Source organism: Oryctolagus cuniculus, chromosome 3, assembly GCF_964237555.1.
Source record: "Oryctolagus cuniculus chromosome 3, mOryCun1.1, whole genome shotgun sequence".
Classification (NCBI taxonomy): Eukaryota; Metazoa; Chordata; class Mammalia; order Lagomorpha; family Leporidae; genus Oryctolagus; species Oryctolagus cuniculus.
In genome coordinates this window covers 85,503,500-85,522,250 of record NC_091434.1, presented here as the reverse complement: position 1 = coordinate 85,522,250, position 18,751 = coordinate 85,503,500, and the positions used below count along the sequence as shown (strand labels likewise).

The 18,751-nt window shown below is 38.9% G+C and overlaps 1 protein-coding gene across 28 annotated transcripts in view; it reads left to right on the top strand.

The window, feature by feature from the left end:
- The window catches only part of GPD2 (glycerol-3-phosphate dehydrogenase 2), a 240,167-nt gene that overhangs the window by 87,125 nt on the left and 134,291 nt on the right, over positions 1-18,751 (top strand). For all 28 annotated transcript variants that reach the window (XM_051848606.2, XM_070070848.1, XM_008258597.4 and 25 more), the window contains one exon: positions 12,461-12,632. In XM_051848606.2, coding sequence (XP_051704566.1) covers positions 12,461-12,632 — 172 coding nt within the window. The remainder of the gene's footprint in view (positions 1-12,460; positions 12,633-18,751) is intronic.

Below are 18,751 nucleotides of genomic sequence, written 5' to 3'. Positions count from 1 at the left end.
TCACTTTTTCCCCCACCAGTCAGTATATATGAGTCAGTGACCCACAACATATCTTTAGTGTCTGTATACTTCTTTTCCATCTCTGATCCAGAACATAAACATTCTTCCAAAACCTAGCCTTGTTAGGCATAATAAGAACGACAGAAAATTAGACTTATTGGTTGGATTAATTTTGCTTATGTTAATGATGTGACAGAAACACTTATGGGGGTGGAGAAAGCTGAAGCTTGAATGAGAATCATCGAAGGAAATTGATATCGTAAACACAGCATCTAGACCATGATGTCAGTTAAGAAACAATTTAAGCCGGCGCCTGGTTCACTAGGATAATCCTCTGCCTATGGCGCCAGCACCCCGGGTTCTAGTCCCGGTTGGGGCACCGGTTCTGTCCCGGTTGCTCCTCTTCCAGGCCAGCTCTCTGCTGTGGCCCGGGAAGGCAGTGGAGGATGGCCCAAGTGCTTGGGCCCTGCACCCACATGGGAGACCAGGAGGAAGCACCTGGATCCTGGCTTTGGATTGGCACAGCGCCGGCCATAGCAGCCAATTGGGGGGCAAACCAATGGAAGGAAGACCTTTCTCTCTGTCTCTCTCTCTCTCACTAACTCTGCCTGTCAAAAAAAAAAAAAAAGAAACAATTTAAATCACAAAAATTCCACCTAAGCATAGCTTTTCAGCAGTGTCTTTGAAAACAACAGTTTGTTTTGTTTTAACACCCCTAACATCTTTTAGAATTTAACATCCGTTAGAAATATACTTCTGGTTCCTAAGCCTAAGGAGTATCTGTGGGTTTGAAGTGAGTATAAATTGTTCTGAGCATTGATGTAGCCGAAATTATCATGTGACACATTTGCTTTGTGTTTCCCAGATTGCTTTTAACTTTGTGAGTCAATTCAGGCTACCAGACTTGTTTGTTCTTCCTGAGTAAGTCATCTTCCATTTCCAGAGGCATTTTTCATGTTTATAAGCAGCTTTTCTTTTTAAAAAATCTTAGTGTAGAAGTGCTGTAAAAACAAATATTCCTAAACAGTCTTCATTTTTGTTGAATTTTCAAAATTATTTTTTTGCACAAAGCTGGAACTTTGTATCCTTTGATAAACATCATCCCACTGCTGCCCCTACTACCCCCACCCACTCCACTACTATGCCCCGTCCAGACCCTGGAAACCAGGATTTTACTCTGCCTCTAGGAGCTGGACTGTTTTGGATTCCACATAGAAGTGTGGTCATGTCTTTCTGTGTCTAGTTTACTTCATTTAGCGTAGTAGCTTCCAGATCCATCTATGTGGTCACAAATGGCACAATTTCCTTCCTTTTAAAGGCTGAATGATATTTCCTCGTGTATGTGTGTATATACCATAGTTCTCCATCCATTCATGCATTAATGGAAAGTTAGGCTATTTGCATATTTTGACTATTGTGAATACATGTTTCATGTAATAACTGATAATATAGTTATTAGTTGTCCATCATTTTTATTGACATTTAGTTGGGGACATTTTTTGACATTTAGTTGGGGACTATGATGTTAGACACCATGGGAAAAATGTATTTGAAGGTGGAGAAAGAACTAGTGTTCGAGGAGTAAGTTTCTCGGTTCTTCCTGCCTGCTTTAAGAGCCATCAGCGTAAGCATTATGTCAAATATGAAGATAGAAATGTCTCTCACCATATTTTTTGGGGGAATATATTTCATGACCTATCCTTTTGCAGCTCTATCTGTGTGGATGAATTTTTCTGTTATTGATGGGGACTTATTCATCAGGGGAATATTCAGAACTATGTATACCTTCTTACAAAGTAGAGGAGTTACACATCATGAGTTGTAATGCTAGGCATATCTCATGGCTGTGTATTAATTGGGCATTTGATGTAATAAACAATCTGCAAAGTTCAGTGACATATCATAGTAAAGGTTTGTTACTCATATTATGGTTCAGTGTGGGCAAGTGAAGGGACTGTTTCTTGGAATTATTCAGGGATTTTCATCCTTTATTCCAGTGGCTCTGCCATACCACTGGGCTTTGCTGCCCCACTGGATCATTTAGATTCACCTGTAGAAGAGGTTGGGATCTGCAATCCAGCAGTGTTTTCTGTCAGAAGAAAACAAACTTTTGCGAGGTGTTCAGCCATTACATCTGTGTCCTGAATTTAATTTCTCACCTAGTGGACAAATGAGTTATTTTTAATAGTTTTATTGTTAGGGTTTATGCCAAAGGCCCTATCATTCATTTGCCCATTTTATTTAGAACCTTGTGCATAAATTCCTGGAACAACTATTTTTCTCCTAGAACTACAGCTAAATTTGTTGGGAATGTGTCTGATATCTAAAACGTGATAAGGATTCTGAATACTCTGTATTTTAGATAAGGCCAGTTGAAACTATTCTTAACTACTCTATGGTTAAACTGTTTTCAGAGGCATGTTTCATCAAAGCACTAAAATTATGCAGACTGAGCTGGAAATGTTCTCTGAAGAGCAACCTATCATCTTCCTTATAATTTTGGTTTTTATTTAACACTTAGCCCCCAAAGTGGGGCCATGGCAATATCTTCAGTTCTAACTCACATCAGGCCTTCGAGGAGTTTGTGATGCTATTTTGTTGCTGGCATACAAAATCAGTGAGGTTAACTGTACTTGTATAGGTCAGCCAGTGAGTCAACGACTGAGCTATGATTAGCGTTGACAGCTGGTGAGCTGCTAGGCTGTTGCTAACTGAGCAACATTGACATTCATTTTGATTTGACTTTGCATTTCATTTTCAACTATTTATTCATTTTAAGGCCTCTTTAAGAAACTTTTTAGGGATATTGTGGGACTGAGGAAACTTTCTATAAATGCTTTGGGGAGAGTCCTTTTGCTTCCCTTTCTCCTCTCCCCATCTTCCTGTTTAATAGATAATTTATGTTTATGCTAAGAAAGCCTCTTCTAGTAGTCCTGCAAATTAAGAAAATAGTTGCTGTAAGTGGAAATTAGGGCATCTAAATTTTACTTTATTTACTTTGTAATTTGTGGTTTTCAGTGAAGAATTTCTGAGATAAGTACAAATTAGAAAATTATATTTGATGAAATAATCTATAGAGAAATGATAAAGATGTGTCACAGATTTGACTAAAACTGAATATAAGGTTAAAGTGTAGCTGAGGGTTATGTGGATTTTAAAGCTTGGCTCTGGTCATTCAGCTCAGTGGGTTAGCATTTTATTCGCAGGACTGGATGGGGTCAAGAACTTTCTGTTCTGGATCCGCTTCCAGACGTGCACTTCAGAGAGACTTTTAAGGAGCGGTGCAGTTTCATAGAACCCTGGGTGTCAGCTGCCCAGTGTGGCTGGCTCTGTGTTAGGCAGATGTCCTAGGACTCCTGTTTTCACTGACTGCCATCAGCCGTTCTGTTTTTCAGCTAGAAAAAGTTGGATAATTTCATTGTTAGGCTATATATTCTGATGGCTGTAGAGGAGCTTCTTTGTGCTTTCTCAAAGAAATCCCAGTCCCCTAATGGCTGGGCAGCAGCTTCAAGGAGAACTAGAGCTCTGTTCTCAGCTACTCCAGAAGAATGGACTCACTTTGTTTCCCTTTGGTTCTCAAAGGAGATGCCAGTTCACCAACTAGAACCCCTCACTGACTGTGTTCACACTGAGAAACATTACTTACTTATGGGAAAAAGCACCAGTAGTTTAGAATCATAAGCTAATTCAGTGTGAATGAAGGCCATTAGAACATTTTAAGACTCTCTATGTGGAGATGGTTTTACCTTCCAGGAATATACAATTGTGGTTAGTCTTTCAGTGACAACAAAACAGAAAATAGTTTTCCTTAAATGCAATGATGCCATTGATTGACTCACATAATATGGAAGAGTGAGACTGATAGTTGCAGTCTGAAGTGATTTGCATGAAGCCCTACATTATACTCCAATTATTACTGTACATAATTACAGGACAACCTGGTTGTTAATTGCCTGTGGTCTTTAAATATGCACTTCTTTCAGGTATAGACACTAATTATTAGATCTTGTTTTCGGTCTCACCCGAAGTTGCAAATGTCTAGAATTTTTTTTTTTTAATTTGCAAGTCTAATGGTGCACAGACATAGTAATACTGATCTCATTCTCAATCCTGTTTAGGGTGAATATTCTCTGGGATGTAAAGATTATGAACTTGGTTTTCAATTTTGTGTAGATGTTCGTGTGAGTCTTCACAAAACCTGTATGTTTCCCATCAAAATGCTAGGTGAGTTATCTTTCTAAATTGTAGGGAAGCATTAGTTTACAAGTCAAATAAAAAATACCTACTTCCAAGACAGTTAAATACAGTCAGGCATGCTATCAAATAACACTGGAAATTAGATATTCTCCCAATTCATCAAGATACATAAGAATTTATGTGGTTAAGTGGTAGTTGGAATTATGCTAGGCAAGAGGCATTTGCCTTGTGTATTGGCCTCTTCTTCCTTCTGGCTGCAGTGGCTGAATTGGGTAGTTGATCCCATATCTGGTAATGGTGGACCTGTTCCTTCCTTTTGGAAAGGGTTGGTCATCTCTTCTTGCCCATAAGGGACTGACTTGTAAAGCACAAGTGTGAAGTCAGTGAGTGGGAATCCTAGGTTAACAACAGGACATAAGCCCTGCCCAAGACAGTAGCTTCTACTTAATTACAGTAGATTTATCTCAGATAGAACTCCTGGTTTTTATGTGAAATACAACAATTTAAAAATATTGAATGTATAACTCAGTCTTAAAGAGAGTAGTATGCCAGCCAGAAAAAACATGCTACTATGACTTCTGATTTGAGCAATGCTATTCTCATTTGCTATTTTGGTTTTCATCACCCAGCTAATGTCTACTGATCTTTCTTGACTTGATTTAGCTTCAATTTCCAGGAATGTGGCTCTTGTTGCCTCTGCAGTATCTTAAATCCACTTGTAAGCAGTATTACAATTGCCTATTTATCTTTTTCCATTGTCCCATAGTTTATAGAATCCTCAAGGCCTCCAGTAAATATTGATTTATGTACAAGTGATGGGGGTCAAGTGTCTCCTTGGGACACATGAGAATTTGGGTCTCTCAGGTTTAGGGCATATACGATTCCATGACTTCTCACAGCTTCTGTATCAGTCCTTCAGTGGTGCTTGTCTCCCAGATTCCTCAAAATGCCTTGGAAAGAGGGAAGGTGAGGAAAGGATAGGTCTGGAAGGTCTGGAGCTGAAAGGCCTCTTGTCTTAAAGTGTGCTATTACTTACTACTAGTGTTTTATTTCTTGCTGCCTTTCTCTTCTTTATTTCTTCTCAATCAGCATACTCTAGGGAAGGTGGTGTGCAGATGTGTTTTTGTGACTCAACGCCATATGAAACCAAAATGAGTCTTTCTTCTGTCATAATTGTAAGTAAGGCCTTAGGCTGTGTTTACTGCCTCTAAAATAAACGTGGTGCTTAGCTTCTCAGTTGCAACACTTTCCAGCTTTTATGACAAAAGTAAACAAAAATAAAATGTTATTTTAAAAGTAGTGTCATAAATTAAATACATTATCCTCAATAATGCTGTATCTTTGAGAATTTTTTTAGAGGCACAATTCAGTTAAAATCTCCATCCACATCAATTCTGCTGCTCCTCTTCACCCCCCCCCCCCATTACTTTCTGTGTTTGACAACTGGTTATATTTTTATCCTTTTATAACTATTTAGTATACTGCTCAATTTTTTTAGATTAAATGTAGAGTCAGTATGATACAGTAGAGTAACACTTGGTCTTCGTTGCAAATCTGTGTTGGTTCAATTCCTGGCTCTTCCTTGTACAAGCTGTGTAATTATGGTCAATTACTTAACTTCTTTATGTCTCAATTACTTAACTTCTTCTGTAAAGTGGAGCTCATAATAGACTTAACCCATAGGGCTATTGTGAAGATTAAGTGAGTAAAGGAGAGCAAAATGCTTATAAACGGTGTCTGGCTTATTAGTTTTCTAAGTCAAGTTTATTGAAGTATAATTTTGGGTATAATTTTCAATGCAGTAAAACTAGCCCTTTATGATATACACTTCTGTGAGATTTGACAAGTCATATATTAATGTAATTATCAGTTACCACTACAATCTAGCCATAGAACATTTTAAAGATTTATTTATTTATTTGAAAAGGAGATACAGAGACACACAGAGAGAAAGACAGAGAGAGAGAGAGAGAGAGAAAGTGAGAGATCTTCCACCCACCGATTCACTCCCCAGATGGTTGCAATGACTAGGAATGGGCCAGGCTGAAGCCAGGAGTCAAGAGCTTCTTCCAGATCTCCATGTGGGTGCAGGGGCCCAACCACTTGGGCCATCTTCTACTGCTTTCCCAGGCACATTAGCAGGAGCTGGGTTGGATGTGGAGCAGCTGGGACTCCACCTGGTGTCCATATGGGATGTGCACATCGCAGGCGGTGGCTTTTCCTACTATACCACAATGCTGGCTCCGCCATAGAACATTTTCATCATCCTTACATATTCCTTTACACCCTTACACTCTTTAGAATAGCCTTCCACACCCACCCCCACAGCCTTGCAATCGCTGATCTGTTTTCTTGTTTTTTCCCTTTGACGGGAAAATTATTTATTTCTTATTTTCTATTTATCTTTTATTTATGTACTTTTATACTTATATAAAGGCAACAAATTTCATGTATTTATATAAACTGTTTTTAAAAAAGATTTATTTATTTATTTGAGAGGCAGAGTTACAGAGAGAGAGAGAGAGAGACAGAGAGAGACAGGTCTTCCATCTCTGGTCTACTCCCCAAATGGCTGCAATGGCTGCAGCTAGGCAGATCTGAAGCCAAGAGAAAGGAGCCAGGAGTTTCTTCTGAGTCTCCCATGTGGCTGCAGAGGCCCAAGAAATTAGGCCTTCTGCTGCTGCTTTCCCAGGCCATCAGCAGGGAGCTGGATCAGAAGTGGAGCAACCAGGACCCAAACTGGCACTCGTATGGGCTGCCAACACTCAGGCGGGGGCTCAATCTTCTATGCCACAGTTCTGGCCCTGTGTTATTTCATATATACAGTTTTAGGAGAATAATGACACAAAAACTGAGGAAAGCCAGATTTGGCTAAAAACTGTAATTTGCCAAGTTCTGGTATAGAACAGTGCTTGTTTTGTGTTTCAGTAGTTTGTCCTTTTTGATTGCCGATTATTATATCATTGCATGAAGGTACCACTGTTTTGTCATTCACCAGGTAAAGGACATTTGAGTTGTTGCAATTTGCAGCAATTTTGAAAAAAGTACATATTTGCCTACAGATTTCTGTGTGAGCACAGGTTCTTATTTCTTTGGGGTAATTATCTGGGAGGAAGTTGCTGGGTTGTATGATTAAGTATGTACTTACCTTTGTCAGGTACTGTCAAACTGTTTTCTAAGATGGCTCTGTCATCTTACATTTCCATCAGCAATTTACAAGAGCTGCAAGTGTCTTGCATCCTCGCCAGCACTTGGTAGTGTCTTTTAAAAAATTATACACTTGAAATGAATATAAAGTGCTTTGGAAGCCCAAATAAAGCTGTTTACCTTTAGCTGAAATTAAGCTGGAAGCTCTTGAAGGTTTTTTTTTTTTTTTTTTTTTTAAACTTTTATTTAATGCATATAATTTTCCAAAGTACGACTTATGGATTACAATGGCTTCCCCCCCATACCGTCCCTCCCACCCACAACCCTCCCCTTTCCCACTCGAAGGGTTTTTTTTGTTTTGTTTTTTTTTTTTTTTTTTTTTTTTTTGACAGGCAGAGTGGACAGTGAGAGAGAGAGACAGAGAGAAAGGTCTTCCTTTGCCGTTGGTTCACCCTCCAATGGCCGCCGCAGCCGGAGCACTGCTGCCGGCGCACCGCGCTGATCCAATGGCAGGAGCCAGGTACTTATCCTGGTCTCCCATGGGGTGCAGGGCCCAAGTACTTGGGCCATCCTCCACTGCACTCCCTGGCCACAGCAGAGAGCTGGCCTGGAAGAGGGGCAACTGGGACAGAATCCGGTGCCCTGACCGGGACTAGAACCCTGTGTGCCGGCGCTGCAAGGCGGAGGATTAGCCTAGTGAGACACGGCGCCGGCTCTTAAAGGGTTTTACACATGGGAATGACATGATTTGGATTTTGCAGAGATTACTGCAGCTTCAGTATGGAGAATGACTGGGAAGGAGGCTGTGTAATGAGCGTAGATCTTGGGAAGGATGTCATGTTAGTGCAGGGGAGAGGGAGAATACCTTGGCTTGAAAGGTGGCAGTGATGATAAAGGAGTGACCAGATATGAGAATTTTATAGGATATCTAGTGATTGGAACGAGTGATTGATCAGGTATATCAAATATGGGATTTAAGAGAAAGGGAGCTGTGGAGGATGCTCCCAAAATTTCTGGCACAAGCACCTGTATGTGCAGTGGCATCTGTCCTGAGATAAGGAATACTAACAGAGAAAATGGTTTGAGGAGTTGCAGTCATGAGATTAATTTTGAGAGACATATATGAAACATTCAAGTGGTGGTGCCAGTTAGGTAGTTTAATATCTGAATTCCAAAATGGAGGAGCAAAGTTAGAGGTCAGTCTGATACGAAGAATATTGGACAGTATGGCATATATGAGATGAGATATAAAATAGAGATAGTTCTTATTGATCTGAGAAGAGTGACTAGGACAGACTGAGGAGGAATCTTGGAGCCTAATGCTGGGCAGTAGAGAGACAACCAAAGGAAGCTCAGAATTTTTCAGTGGAGAGAGCTAGAACAAGCACAAGAGTGCTGTTCCCTAAATGCCAAGGTGGGTGAACAGTCAGTTGTGTGCTTGTTGGACTTAGTAGCATAGTAGACATCAGTTCAGTTTTGGTGGTGGTGGTGGTGGTTGTGTATGTGAAAATCCAGATTAGAATGAGTAATAGTAAGGAGTAAGGCAGTAGGAAAAGGATGCGTATACACACAAGTCTTTCATGAATTTTTAGGATGGTTGTTAGAAATATATATATTTGGGCCGGCGCCGCGGCTCACTAGGCTAATCCTCCGCCTTGCAGCGCCGGCACACCGGATTCTAGTCCTGGTTGGGGCGCTGGATTCTGTCCCGGTTGCCCTCTTCCAGGCCAGCTCTCTGCTGTGGCCAGGGAGTGCAGTGGAGGATGGCCCAAGTGCTTGGGCCCTGCACCTCATGGGAGACCAGGAAAAGTACCTGGCTCCTGCCATTGGATCAGCGCGGTGCGCCAGCCGCAGCGCGCCAGCCGCAGTGGCCATTGGCGGGTGAACCAACGGCAAAGGAAGACCTTTCTCTCTGTCTCTCTCTCACTGTCCACTCTGCCTGTCAAAAAAAAATAAGAAAAAAAAAAGAAAAAAGAAATATATATATTTGAGAGACAGAGAGGCAAGGGAAGAGAGAGAGAAAGAGAGTATACAAGTTCTTCCATTTGCTGGTTACTCCTCAAATGCCTGCAGTGGCTAGGACTGATCTGAGGCCAGAGCTAGGAGCCAAGGATGCAATCCAGGTCTCTCACATGGGTGGCAGGAACCCAATTACTTGAGCTATCACTACTGCATTCCAGGTCTGCGTCAAGAAGTTAGAATCAGCTGCAGAGCTGGGAATTGAACCCAGGCACTCCACTAGTCTAAATGCCTGCCTCATAAGAGGTATTCCCTTTTGTTGTGGTTGTTTAAGACAGAATACATTGGGACATACTAGAGTGAAGGTTGAGGCAAGAGAGATAGGAAAAACAGTGTAGCCTACACCTACAAGTGATGCCCAAGGAGAAATTCAAACAGTTGAGCTTAATCTTCAGAGTATAGAACAGGGAGATTTTAGTATTACCAAGTTCTAATGAACTGTATCATAGTATGGTCTTTAAACTTATTTCTGAAGTATTTCTAGAAAACTTACCAAGCAGAAAATGTCAGCAATTCTTCTGATGTGTGAAAATGCTCTGGCAGTTTAGTCACTTGTCATTCTCATGTCCAAGTCCTACCCATCTGTCATGGCGCGATTGAAACCCTCAAATGAAAGACTGTCCCTCCCCATCTGAATGGTCATAGCCTGGTCGCTTTTTTTCCATCCTCTATTTTGGCATTTGCTCTTTCTGTATACTTGTTATGTATGTATTTTTGAAGTTCTTGGAAAACGGAATTAAAAGATAAATTTATTTTGGTGCAAAAATATTTTGAAATCCATGCATGCGTGAGGTCTTCAAAAAGTTCATAGGAAATGCATATTATGAAAAAAACTATGCGTGGAGTTGAAACTTCTTTTGTACCAAAATAGGCTTAGCTTTTAATTCTGTTTTCCACAAACTTTTTGAAGTACCCCTGTGTGTGTGTCTGTGTGTGTATTCTTTTTCTTGTTCTCATTATGTGATGCAAAGCAGACCATAACTGAAAGATGCTATGTTCTGCACACCACCCAGTTGTTATAATCATGTGGTTGCCTTAAATCTATGTAAAAGTAAGCATGAGGAAGTAGTTATTAGCAGATAATTAGGAAGAATTATATGGCAAATAGTACTTTTGTAGTTTGGAATCTGAGTTAATAGCCTGAAAAATTATGCTGCCTGATTATAACCTTTCATTTTTGTGACACTTGAAATATATTTTGGGAAAGCTCCTTGTTATTTGCTACCAAAGAATTAAATTGTGTTACAGCAACAACAACAATGACAACTCTGGCAGTACTTTGTAGTTTACCAGTGTCTTTCATTATTCCATTCAGTTCCAGGATAACCTAGGGGTGCATTGATACAATCATCACCAGGGTTTCGTTCTCCTTTTATAAATGAAGCACCCAGGGCCTAGAGAGAAGTCATGATGCTGGTCCTTGAGGATGCTTAGGTCCAAGCTAGAGCCTTCTGCCCCTAATCCAGGGTTGTTTCAGTGCACCCTATGGCTTCTAGATTTATTTTCATCAAATCCAATTGGTCCACTAGTAATTTTTTTAAAGATTTATTTATTTAATTGAAAGTCAGAGTTACACAGAGAGAAGAGAGGCAGAGAGAGAGAGAGAGAGAGAGAGAGAGGTCTTCTGTCTGATGGTTCACTCCCCAATTGGCCGCAATGGCCAGAGCTGTGTTGATCTGAAGCCAGGAGCCAGGAGCTTCTTCTGGGTCCCCAATGTGGGCACAGGGGCTCAAGGACTTGGGCCATCCTCCACTGCCTTCCCAGCCATAGCAGAGAGCTAGATTGGAAGTGGAGCAGCTGGGACTCGAACCGGCACCCACATGGGATGCCAGCACTTCAGGCCAGGGCATTAACCTGCTGCGCCACAGCATCGGCCCGTCCACTAGTAATTAAACCCAATTATAAGAAGTAGTTTAGTTTATTTCATTTAAATGAATTAAAAATTGCTTGAATGATCAGAATCATGTTTTGGTAAGAGCTAAGATTACTTCTTAAATAAACTTCAGCCGGTGGTTTAGAAGTTCATATGTGGCCCTCATGGCAGAATGGGAAAACACCACCATTAAGGATTGTACTGATGCTGTGATTTAGAGAAAAGAAAATAGAAGTCTTCTATTCATAGATTAATAACAGAGCAACATTGGCCAGCACTGTTCAGTATAGTGAATGCATTTTGTATTAATATTTTGGGGGAAAAATACTTGTATTTTGGGATTCTGACTCCAATTTCTGGCAACTACTTTTGTTTTAAAGATATACATTTTTTATTTAGGGTGATAAGTTACAGTCTATAAAAGAATTGGACATAAAGAAGGTCATTATCCTTTAAGGGGATAATATGCTTGCTTTATTATATTCATACTGAAGTTTTCAAAAATCAAAGTAGTATATAATAAATTTATAAACTTTTAAATTTTATATTAAAATATATAATAAAGAAGCCTCTAAAATAAATCTTTGAAAATATTCCCATTTGTTATAGCTGGTTAAATCAGACTAGATGTTTACTCTTGTCAAGCAGATTCTGTTTAGTTGTACTTTTGTGAGCTCATGGACACTAAACTCTGGAATATGGTTTCTTTTTTTTTTTGCTTTTTTTTTTTTTGCCAGAGAATTCACAGGAATGAGAAACATAGACTTTTAAAGAATTGCAGAAAGATATTAAAGTACTTTTCCCTCCTCCTTTCAGTACTTTTAAATGTTATCTCAATGAGTTACTTCTACTGGTTAAAAATATTTCCTTATGTTTCCCTCTAAATTGTCTTAGATAAGGCAAGTCATAGATAAAGTTGGCTGGGACTAATTGAACTTTGCTGTATATTTAACCAAAAGTTGAGATGTTGAATCTGAAACTAGATGTTCTCTGGCTAAATAGTTGCCACTCACAAAAAAGGGGACGGGGTGGGGGATGACAGATCAGTGCTGCCTCTCTCCCACCACATCTCTTCCCACATAAGATCTCAATACCTCTTGTGGTCTGGGGTCTAGTTCTGATATTCCTTGTCTCTACTACAAATCTCTCTGTAGAGTTCTATCATAAAATTTCCTGAATTGGTGTCCCACACGAACAACTGAAAATGGTCTACTTTTATCTCAGGTGAACCTGGCTTATGTAGAAGCAGCCGAGTGCTTTACAGAACCTGTCAACCGGGAGCCTCCTTCCAGAGAAGCTCAGCTACTGACTCTGCAAAACACGCCTGAATTTGATATCCTTGTTATTGGAGGAGGAGCAACAGGCAGTGGCTGTGCACTAGATGCTGTTACTCGAGGTAAGCGCTGGTGTGCAGGGGCGTGACACAGACCAAGGCTTCGTCCTCTTGGCAGCTTAAACACACAGTCTGCAGTTTGCGCTACTGGAGTCTCATGTCTGTGTTTCCTAATAGTCCATCCTTTGGAAATTCCTTCACAACTCTAATGAAACAGCCTTGCACAATTTTTAAAATATAACTTGTTTTCACTTTCATGAATTGTTGTAAAAAGAAAACTTTATATCCCTGCAAATTCATTGATGTCATGTTATAGTTACATTTCTAACACATAGTAAATATGTTTATTTGAAGTACAAATATTTGTATATCAGCTAATATCACATGTATGTCAATCAAGGGTAGAAAATGAAATAATGTATAAAAATAATAGTTTTGGGGCCATGTAGCTCTAAAAACATCTCTTCCAATAAAATATGGACTGCAGCTTGGGAAACTCTAGTGTGTGTGGATAAATAATGGAAATGAAGCTTGTGGCTGCTGGCTTCAGCCTGGCCCTTGCGGCCATTTAGGGAGTGAACAAGCAGATGGAGGATACTCCTTCTCTCTTTCTGTATCTCCTTCTCTCTGTAACTCTTCCTTTCAAATAAATAAATAAATCTTTGTGAAAAATTAGTATTTTTGAGTCAAGTCCTGAGCTAGCTCTGAGAATATGCAGACTATTAAAGTGTGGTCTTGCCCTGCAGGATCTTACAGTTTGTTAATATTTATTGGACAAATACTTTTTTCCTTTGTACAGTGAAGGGCATTCAGTAGTGGTCAGGGCATTAACTAGTGCATTAGCAGGTGATTCTAAGCAGTGATAGTGATGATGAAGATGTTAATGATTTTGAGTAGTTAAGAGTTTCTAGAGCCTGAATACTGATCAGATTTGTAATTTTATAGTAACAGCTAAGAAAATTGTGCACCTTTGATGTCTCTTGGCATATTGAATGTCAAAACAGAATTGAATGTCTTAATATATGTATATAGGATTATGATTTTTAAAAGGGGTTGGAATACCTTACATTTTATTACTTTCATTATACTGGTAGCTCTCTGGGGGTAGTGTTTATAATTAAAATATATAAAGAAATGCTGAAGGTAATCTATATTTATCCTTTTACTACAATTTCTGGCCATATCAGTGGCCTTCTGAAGTGTGAAATAATCATGGGCATTTGGTTAATGAATTGTGCATTGTTGCTGTTCATTCATGGAATTTGCTCTTTTATTATATTTGATGCTTCACTTAACAACAAATTTTGCTTTCTCTGCATTTGATATGTTTTTACCAAATTATTCCTGATTGTATCCATTAATCTTTAGTCACATTTGACAAAAATAAATTACTGTGATCTTTTAAAGTTACCAGCAATAATTAGATTTTTCAGGACATCAAAGTTTTGGGGGAACCACTAGATGTTAGAGGGCTTGTATAAAAATGTTTGCACAAGCTATTTGATAGAATACTAAACCCAAGTGCAGTTTTGGTAGTATATAAATGAAGGCTGTGGAGGGAACAGAAAAAGTCATGGGGTCTTCATAGAAAACATTTATTTGCATTCTCATTGTTCATATTTTCTTGGGAATCAATTTTCATTGGTTACATTTGGGAATATTATTTTATAGATGTAATATGCACAATTCTCATGTTCTCCTGCAGGTCTTTGGGATCAATAGAAATTGCCTCACTGTTTAACACCTCTGTGTCTAGTTTCTGGACAGAAGCACAACCCTGAATCCCAGCCTGGGCACTTTGCTCCCAAAGGAAACTGGGATGAGGAGAATTTGATAAATGTGTTCACTTCCTTGGGGTTCTCCAGGGTGTTTCCTTTAGGTTGTTAACATTCTTTTATGTGACTTTACCTGGATGCATCTGGGATTACCTAGTACATTTTTGGCTTAAAAATTGATTTGTAAAGCTTACCTTGGTGGCTTCAGTTCCTGTAGTTCTCTTGTTTGAAAATGTATATATACAGGTCCTTTTCTTTTATAGATAGTATCCAGTTAGCAGTCTCTGGAGTCTCATTGTCATTTCTGCAAGTTTAAGGCACAGGTTTTGGCATTAGTATGAACTGGGATCAAATCTTGCTTTATTGCTTCCTAGCTTAGTGTCCATCTTTACAGATAGCTTCAAGATTCTTACGTATAAATGGAGGGTAACAATAACACTTTTTTTCTGTACATGAAGGTTAGGAAAAAGGAGGAAGTTATGCATTGCAGAAAAAATATAGAAAAGGAGAGCTATGGAGACTGTGTACTCTGAGAATTACAGGTCTACACCCTCAGGACCTCTCCCCAACTCATCCTCCGTGAAGGCAGGAGAACACTCTGCTTCCAGAGATAGAATCTCAGAAGATGAATGTTTACTGATTGCTGGACACTGCCAATGAAATTTCCCTTAAAAGTAATGTGGAAGCCGGCGCCGGGGCTCACTAGGCTAATCCTCCGCCTTGCGGCGCCGGCACACCGGGTTCTAGTCCCCGTCGGGGCGCCGGATTCTGTCCCGGTTGCCCCTCTTCCAGGCCAGCTCTCTGCTATGGCCAGGGAGTGCAGTGGAGGATGGCCCAAGTCCTTGGGCCCTGCACCCCATAGGAGACCAGGATAAGTACCTGGCTCCTGCCATCGGATCAGCGCGGTGCACCGGCCGCAGCGGCCATTGGAGGGTGAACCAAAGGCAAAGGAAGACCTTTCTCTCTCTCTCTCTCTCTCTCTCACTGTCCACTCTGCCTGTCAAAAAAAAAAAAAAAAAAAGTAATGTGGAAATTTAACAGAATTTTAATTAATAGCAACTTCCTTCAGTAGGGGTCAAAGAATACTTGAGAAATTGTGCTGACCTTTATCTAGAGAACTGTAAGATTTACTACATTAATTTTAAAGAAGAACTCTTAGGGAGGTAGAGACCTATGGGATATTAAAGTGTATTCTAACTGTACCTAAATAATTTGGTAAATGAATAGACAGATCACTGAGACAAAGTAACAATTGAGGAGTATATGTGAATACACAAAGTTTAGAATACAATAGGGCCTGCATTTCAAATCTGTCATTATTTCTTACTTAATAAATGGTGTTAGAATGTTCATTCCCCAATGTATATACATATATGTGTGCATATGTATATGTACTCATGTATATATTCTGTTTATCATATTCATGTTGATCAAAGATTTTAACAGTAAACATCATAAAATTGTTAGAAGAAAGTAATAGTTTTTAAGGTATTTTTAAGGTGGAAAGGTGTTATACCAAAGCATTATACCAAAGAAAAAGGTGTTATACCAGAGCATTATACCAAAAAAATCTGTAAAGGTAAAGCCTACTTCTACTTCAGAGAAAGAGATATAGAGACAGAGATTTTTTCATCTGCTGGTTCAGTCCCTAAATGCTTGGAATAGCCAGTGTTGGACAAGGTTGAAGCCAGGGGCCTAGAACTCAGTCTGGGTCTCTCATGTGGGTGCCAGCAACTCAAGTACATGAACCATCATCTGTTAGCCCCAGTGTTAATCAGTGGGAATCTGGAATTGAGATACGAGCCTGGGCTCAAACCCAGGGATGCTGATAGGATATAGATATCTCAAGTGATGACTTAATTGCCACACCAAACTCCCATGCCTAGACCATACCTTTTCTTTAAAAATTTTTACTCATTTATGTGCATTTTATTTGAAAGTCAGAGACAGAGACGGAGAGAACAAGAGAAATCTTCTAGCCTCTGGCCTGCAATAGCCAAGACAGGGTCTGGCCAAAGTGGGAGCCTGGAACTCAAATCTCAGTCTCCCACATGGGTGGCAGGGCCCCATCCACTGGAACCATCACTTGCTGCTTCCCAGAGTGATCATCAGGAATCTGGAATCAGTAGTAGAGACAGGACTCAAACCCAGGCACTCTAATAGGGGACGCAGGCATCCAAGATAACATCTTCACAACTGTGCCTAGTGCTTACCCCTATGTCTTCTAACACAGGCATTTAATCCATTTATACTTAATTTTATTCCACATTCCTTTCCCTTCTTTCTGTCCTTCATATTAGATCAGTCTTGTATCACACTCTGTTTCCATACCCCAAACTCTACAGATATAGTTACTACCTCCCTCAGGTCTCATCAGGAACTTTTTATAGAACTAAACCAAGTATTTGCCCTGTATTGATTATGGGGACCATACTTATCAACGGCTAGGCTAGCTGGTGCATTGGGCCTGGTGTTGATGGCTAGGCCACATTGCCCAGCAGATGGTCCCCAGGCCCTGACAGTAGTCAGGAAAAGCTTATTAACCTTGTTTAACAGGAGGAGTTTCATCCCACTTGTCTGGATTATTTACCTTTCTCACAATGGGCCGTTGTTTTCCTCTTACCCTGCACTCAAATCTTGGCTGCTTTGCCTGTTTCTAGACTCTGAGCCTAGCAAGACTGAACTTTTTAGCCTAAAATGTCTAATCAGAATTTCTGCTACGTTTCTGGTACATTTTTCTTATCTTTGAATCAACCATGTCCTTTAAAAACAAATAAAACTTTCTCTGTGTTTGGAGAAGACAGAGAGTTCAAAGCTGAGCTTACAATGCCATACTGATCAGAATGTTATTGATAACTATATTTATAATAGCAAAAACTGGAGTCTGACCTAATAAATTAAGGTATAATAATTTATTGCAATGAGGCAGATGTATAAATATATACAGAGAAAATAGCTATGATACACTGTAAGTTGAAAAAGCAAGTTGGGAGGAATAAGTATTAAGTTTACTTGATTTTAAATAAAAAAGATACACAGGTTGTGTACTTTCATAAGCAATAAAAGTTTCTGATGAAACACATTGTAATTGAAAAGTCAGCAGTGTATTATTTTCTGTATTTTCTCTTTCCAGCCTCCCATGTTGTTTAGATATTTTCCTTCTCTTTGAACACAGGCTGTTTTTACATTAATAAAGTAAAAAGAGAAAGCAACAATAGCGATTATCTTATTTCACAAAGTTCTATTATCAAAATATTACAGCTTGATGCAGTTTTGTGACTCCATGATCACATGGGTACTTAATGTACACTAAGAATGTTAGTGATATATCCTGACTTAGCATATCTTTATTAATAATTTATGTTTCCTAAAATAAACATACAAATAAGCATTAAACAGCCAATCTAATAGTATATAATTCTGCACAATGCTAACATTTGCTTTTAAAACAATACCGGGCCAAAGCATGGAAGCCTAACAATGAAGATTAACAAGTCAGGGTTACTTTACAGTTTTACAGGGGTGTTATTTTTTTAATAGAAAGTGGTCCTTAATATAAAATGTTCAGTCTTTGGGTTAGTCCTTTTTCTAATTAATGGCCACAGCTATCTAAAATCCTAAGTTATGAACCCAGTGCTCATCCAAAAACAGATAATCTCAACGTTTCTTAAAAAATACCATTTTCCTTTATGGAATATGTGAGTTTGATACCTATGTGTTTGATACTGATTGCAAAGTGTGTTAAATTTTATGATTTGTATATTATTACCCTGGTACCTCTGTTAGTTATTTTGAAGCAATTACTCTCTCCTTTCTATTTAAGAATACCTTAATGATGACATTTCTTAAAATTTATTCTAATGAAATAATTAAAGATACATGCAGTTGAAATGCAAATATAATCTTGAAGTACTATCTGTAATAATGAAAAAATAAAATAATCCAAATGTTCCAAAATAAGGAATGCAATAAATTAATCATTGTAAATATTTAATGTCATACCATCCACACATTTATTTACTGATGTGGAGAAATGTTTACAATAAACAGTGTTAAATGGAAAAAATTAAATTAAATATACCATATGATACTATTTTTGTAAAAGTGTACATATGTGAATATATACATGCATTGAAAATGTGAACATTTGAACACCCAAATGTCAACTGTGGTTATCTTTGAGTGGTGTAATTACAGGAGAGTTTTATTTTGTTCTCTTTGCTTCTCTGCATTTATTATATGGAGCATGTTTTCATGCATAATAAGATAATCAGTAAAGGGTATTAAAATATACTTCTGTTCTACTTCATCTTGTGAAAGTTAAATGTCGTACCATTTCTCCCCTTAGATTGTAATCATCCCCCTATACTCATCCAACTGTCTTGATCCAGGAATTGGTTTGGTTGG